Source organism: Trichosurus vulpecula, chromosome 2 (genome assembly GCF_011100635.1).
Source record: "Trichosurus vulpecula isolate mTriVul1 chromosome 2, mTriVul1.pri, whole genome shotgun sequence".
Classification (NCBI taxonomy): domain Eukaryota; kingdom Metazoa; phylum Chordata; class Mammalia; order Diprotodontia; family Phalangeridae; genus Trichosurus; species Trichosurus vulpecula.
Genome location: NC_050574.1, coordinates 218,984,802 through 218,990,801, shown reverse-complemented (window position 1 = coordinate 218,990,801; position 6,000 = coordinate 218,984,802). Strand labels below are relative to the sequence as shown.

At 37.9% G+C, this 6,000-nt stretch overlaps 1 protein-coding gene across 3 annotated transcripts in view; it reads left to right on the top strand.

Moving 5' to 3' along the window:
• Positions 1–2,208: 2,208 nt before the first annotated feature.
• LOC118835675 (sodium channel protein type 1 subunit alpha) overlaps positions 2,209–6,000 on the top strand; it is a 133,164-nt gene continuing 129,372 nt past the window's right edge. For all 3 annotated transcript variants that reach the window (XM_036742903.1, XM_036742904.1, XM_036742902.1), the window contains exon 1: positions 2,209–2,515. In XM_036742903.1, the coding sequence (XP_036598798.1) occupies positions 2,252–2,515 (264 nt within the window). In that variant the 5' untranslated portion in view covers positions 2,209–2,251. The remainder of the gene's footprint in view (positions 2,516–6,000) is intronic.

The following is a 6,000-nucleotide window of genomic DNA, read 5'->3' as shown; positions in this document are numbered from 1 at the left end:
AGGGTCCCTTTTCCATCCCGTTTTCCTCCAAAAAATACACACTTCTGCTGTAAATTCTGGTGGAGAGAAGGTTCTGAAATCTTATAGGGGTATATTTTAGGCCTATTGTAGCATTAACTTAAACTGAAATAATAATTCCCTGAATAATGTCCTGATGGTATGAAGGAGTTAATGCAGCTTTCAAAGGTGCCTAATTTGCAGAATGAGAGTAGCTTAGGCACTGTGAAGATTTGGCTCAGTAGCACCTGTGAAACATGAGCTCAGATTAAATGTCCCTTAAAACAATACACTTGGGACCTGGCAGCTGGCATCAAATCTAATTCAGTTCTGTAATGTGGTGCTCAGAGCTCAGAGACCTCTGGTCCCCATAGTATTTTTAATACTATAGGGAGATCCATAATAACCTCATCATAGTGAAAACACAAATGCTCCAATTCATACAGGAGTTTATGACACCGTGGTTTCATTCTGCTCACCTTTCATAGTACAGGAGACTCTATCCCACAGTCTCCTGATGCTGATGCCATCCACCTTCCCTCTCCGACCTGTGTTTTATTTTTCCTTCAAACTTCTGGATTCTTTTCTTTCTAAACTAGTCCTCTTTTATTATTTTCACCTTTAGCAATTGTCCCAACCTTGTGCTATGCATCTGTGTGGCCAAATAAATAAAACCAGCACAGCAAAACCAGTCGATGTGGCCCATTACCTACAATCAAGACATAATGTAAAAAGCATTGAACTCAGAATTAAGAGGCTCATGTCCAGGTCTCAGCTTTGACTCTTGTTCACTTCATGACCTTGATATAAGTTGCTAATTTTTTGAGCTGCAGTTCCCACATCTGTAGAATGGGGCTAATAATACTTGGGCTACCTGCATCACAGGGTCATAACCTTAGGCAAGTGGCTAAACTTCTCTGAGACTCAGTTTCCTAATCTGTAAAAATTAGGATAATAATTCGTGTATTACCTACTTCATCAGTTGTTGTGAGGAAGACACTTAGTAAACCTTAAAATGCTGTAGAAATGTGAGCTGTTGTCTTAAACACCATCTCAACATTCAGTGTTGATGAGGTCATAGTTAGTCTAGCTGAGGAGATGAAACCAGTGGTAAAGGCTGACTATGCTAGACCCCATCTACCAGTTTGAGTGTGGACATTTTTAAAAAATCTAGGTCTCCCTAGCTCACCAAAGTTGCAAGTGCAAGGGACACTCATGAGCTTGGTCTGCTCTGATCAAGAAGGAATCTTTGAACTGCTCCATTTTTTACCTGGGCCAGTTCACTCCTGTTTAGGCAGACTGGTGGTACTTCAGTCCTGAAGGCTTACCATACTGGTGCCAGACTTAATGAGGTCCCCAGATCAGCTTGGTTTGCTATAGCTCAGAATTCTCCTACTCAAGTAATCAGCCTCTGCAGTAGTAGGGCGTACAGGCATGCATCACCAAGCTCCGCTGGCTGCAGGCAGTCTGACAAACCAACTAGAGATGCAGATTTTATCTTCTCCCACTTTCTCTTTATTGACTTGATTTGTCTCTACATGAGCCCATTTTCCTCCTCTAGGTGGGTTGCAAAGATAAAAAGAGCAGTGTCATACAACACATAAGCAGTCAGTTTTTTTGCAACTAAAATTAGCCTCATTTATTTCAGTTGAAACTATAATTAGATTCTCTTCTTTGTTTGAGGCCATCTCCTGAATCCATAAAAATTGTGGTTTGATAAAAATCAGAACCTATTAAAATTTAGCCCAGAAAACTGGTGTGTCAAGAACCAATAGACGCTTAAACTTAATTTAAAAAAGTATCCTCAGCAACAATTAAATCCTGTGGAATCATTTCCCTTCCCTTCCCTATCTATTGGAGGGAACAAACATTTATTAGGTTCTTGCTCTGTGCCAGGCACTATGCTAAGGGCTTTATTAATGTTATCTCATTTAATTCTCACGATAGCCTTAGGAGGTAGGTGTTATTATTATCCCCATTTTACAGTTGAGGAAACTGAGGCAGATAGTGTATGAGTGACTTGGCCAGGGTTACACAGCAATGAAGTGTCTGAGGCTGAATTTGAACTCAAGTTCCTAATTCCAAGACCAGTGTACCACTTAGCTGCCCCATTATCTGTAGCTGATAACATCAAGCCTGTATAATTACTACCATTGCTATTCTCATAACTGTCATTCTGAAGAATTGTTTTCTTGTTTTTCTCAGCACTTTCCTATGCAGAATAAATGGTAATTAAAATGTGCAGGATGACAAGATGGAGCAAACAGTGCTTGTACCACCGGGACCTGACAGCTTCAACTACTTCACCAGAGAATCTCTTGCAGCTATTGAACAACGCATTGCAGAAGAGAAAGCTAAGAATCCAAAACCAGACAAGAAAGACGATGACGAAAACGGCCCAAAACCAAATAGTGACTTGGAAGCTGGAAAGTCCCTTCCGTTTATTTATGGAGACATTCCACCCGGAATGGTGTCTGAGCCCTTGGAGGACCTGGACCCATATTATATCAATAAAAAAGTGAGTGTTCTTGACCAGGTTTATTCTCAGATTACTAGTACATTGCATGCTTAGGAATGTTAGAGCAACAACACATGCTGTTATTACCATGAGAACCATAGTATGTTGCTGCTTAAGACATGACACACGTTGGCATATTGATTAACAGGGGTTAGGATTTGTAGTGAAAGATGGAACTCTCCAAAATGCATTATGATGGATATGTAAAATAAATACATAAAAAATTTGCTGCCTCAAACAACAGGCAACCTAAACATATTAGGAATTCTCCCAATAGTTTAGTTCCTCTCTGGTTATCTGATATATTTTCTGCATGCACGAATGTTAAAATCATTGCAAATTAAAGTATTTTAAATAAATGTTGGTGATATTTAGTTCTTGGCCTGAGACCTAGAGGGTTCTTCATAGTAATCACATTACTTCAGCACTTGAAGGGATCCATGCTTTCATTCATGTGGGTGGCTACTTTGCTAATACAAGTCGAATCCTCTTCTTACTTTAGTGAATAATCTAATAAATTTCTGTAGCTAAAAAACAGTGATGATGTGCTGGCTCCACACTGAGTGATGACTGGTTCTCAGATGGCAGTGTCCACAAACCCACAGTGAAGGCTTCCTAGCTTGGTAGGACTGCCAGAAGCTGGCACCTCATTTGAATAGCCCTTGAGAACTCAGTATCACCCCCAACCATAATGAGAATGAGACACTGAAGTAGGATTTGAGGTTACGCTATATATAATCCACAAATTAGAATATTTCCTTCTTTTTCTCAGAGAAGCCTTATTTTACTTGACAGAATTCATACCTATCTACAAAACACACATCACTCAATCATAGTACAAATCATAATATAATCAAATGAAGTGTCTGAAGATGAAATCAAAAGATGGGTATCGTTTCTTTCCATTTATTGTTCTCAAGTAAATTGGTTAATCAAACTAAGTTTTTGCTTTCTGTTTGTTTAAACCTGTGTTTTCATTGGTGTAGGTAGTTCCCAATAAATAAGCTCTTTTTCCAAGGGAGATGAGCAGGCCTTTCACAAAGCATAAGTTAAGTGGCTTGCTCAGGGTCACATAGCCAGTATGTGTCAGAAGTAGGACTGAAACCAGATGATTTCTTTCTGACACAAAAGCTAGCCTTGTCTTGATTGTACTCTGCTGCTTTTCAATCACACATAGTCTTAGTAAATTTATTTATTTTTATGGTCTTTCATAAGGCATAAGACAGAGTGAACAGTATAAGCTCTAAGTACAAGAGAGATGGTAATTAAGCAAATGAGGTTTGTTTTTTTAATTGTAGTCCACTCGTGCTTTAAAATGCCTGAAAAACCTTAAAGAGCCTTGTTTTACATCACACAACCACCCCCAACCCTCCTTGTGCGGTGAGTAAACTCCTGCCAGTTAAGCCAATTTGTAGCTTTGGTCCTGTGTCCTTGGAGGTCATTATTACTCTAGTACCTCAGGAGCTTCAGAGCTAATGTCTCACTCACATGCAATTGGCAACTTTATAGAATATAAATATAGAATCATATAGAATCAAAACTGAACACTAGTTTAAATCAAGTACATTTTTTACCTTGAAGCTTTTGCATCAAGTGAAGGGATAATCATTGTCTATAGTTTTTAATTTCTCTACTTGCATAATTGTTGTCTTTACTTTGTCATAAAATCGTAGTAGTGGAGAGCTTATCAATTTTATAACTCCACTCTTTTAGTCACTAGTATGAATATCAAATTTTATCATTAAAATCAATTTTTGGCAGTAATGTGACCTCCAAAAAGCCAAACTCTAGGAGTAGTTAGAACTCAATATTAAATAATTAAATTCTAAATGATTGAATTTTCTTAAATTTATGTTTATTTATTTAGAGATTTCAGACATTATTCTATGTACTTCTAGAAACCAGCTGTTCACTTTGCATAGTATGTTTTGTAATGAAAGTATATTAAATGTCTGAGATTTGTGACGACCTTTCTTTCCCTCCAGCCCCTTGCTACTCAAGAATTCATATTTCAGACCAAGATAGGAAGGCAAACGTTATCCCTTCACTTTTCACTGCAAACAAGCTTGGAGCCTCCAGGATTCCAATATTTCACTGTATCTCTGTCATTTTTGTGGATACTCCCTCCAATAATAGGACATGAAATCCATTTCTGACTGCCCTTCCTGTGTAACCATTGTCCATTTCTTTCTATAAATCCCTGTCAGGAATGCCACCCAATAGGCTGAGAGCCTTCCTCATATTTTCTTCTCATGTAATGGATACCAGTGGAGCGCTTGGTCTATTCACCACTCATTCCTCACTTTTGCTACGTGACTTGCCTCAACTAGCTAAAAAAATTAGAACCGCCATTGCCCAAAACAGCAGAAGAAACTTGGCACTCAGCCTATGTACTGTTCCCAAAATTATATAACAACAAATTAACATTTAGGAAGGAACAAATTCATTCTTGTGGATAATTTAGAAACTAAATTCAGTCCATGAAATATTCCTTTTAAGGAACTTTTTCAGATGGATCTGTGTTGTTGTATTGAAAGGGAATACCCAATGATGATGGATATGACAATAGGCAGACTTTAAAACCCTGAAGAAAGTCTCAGCCTTTCTAGAATGTTTATCCAGCCTGATTCTGGTGCTGGAACTGTTTCTACATTGCATTAGCATCTTTTCTTAATTCCCTCTAGTTTTGTCTATAAATACATACTTTGTGAACAATTAATAAAAAGCCAGGAAAGTAGTTGGTCAAAATAATGAAGGAAATATGTTTAGAAATATGTAATTGTGGCGTTGATATAATATTTTGCATCTTAAAATCCTTATGTAACTAGAGTGATATACACAGCTCATCTAAAGTGCAAGAATGGCTTATGTAGGTAAGGTAAGTTTATGCTATATCACTAAATAAAGTTAACATTTGCATTCTCTTCCTGTAACATTTCCACCTGTGATAGATCCTTGAATTTTTATTTGCAGATCTCTACATCACTCTTGGGCTGTTTTACAAATGGAGCTATTTCATTACATGAAAAAAAACCTACCTTAAATGCCTGAGTTATTTGTTCTTATTAAAGTTGGAATCTTGACAGTATTTTAACCTTTAAAAATTAATTGCATTTAATTTTTTGGATGAGTAATGTCTTTTGGGTGATGGGTATTTGAAATTGGCTGCATGCTTTTTATTAAAACCAAGCAGTAGGCACAGATTGTCCTTCAGGTTTTTCATCACCTGTTTAGCTGAAGGGTTAAGAATGGTCAAGCTGCGGACCAATGAAAATGGTACTGATTCTGATGTTCCCAGCTAGTGCTGACATCAGGGGGAATCTTCTTCAGAGAGAAGGAGGCAGAGCTGGGACCAAAGGGATGCTGTTCTATATAAGTATCAGGGATGCTGTGTTGCTCCCTCCAAGACTACAGTGCTAAAATGAATAATGTGTCATTGACGTCATCACATTGGGTTAGGGCTCATTCCTGATAACATTCTGAGT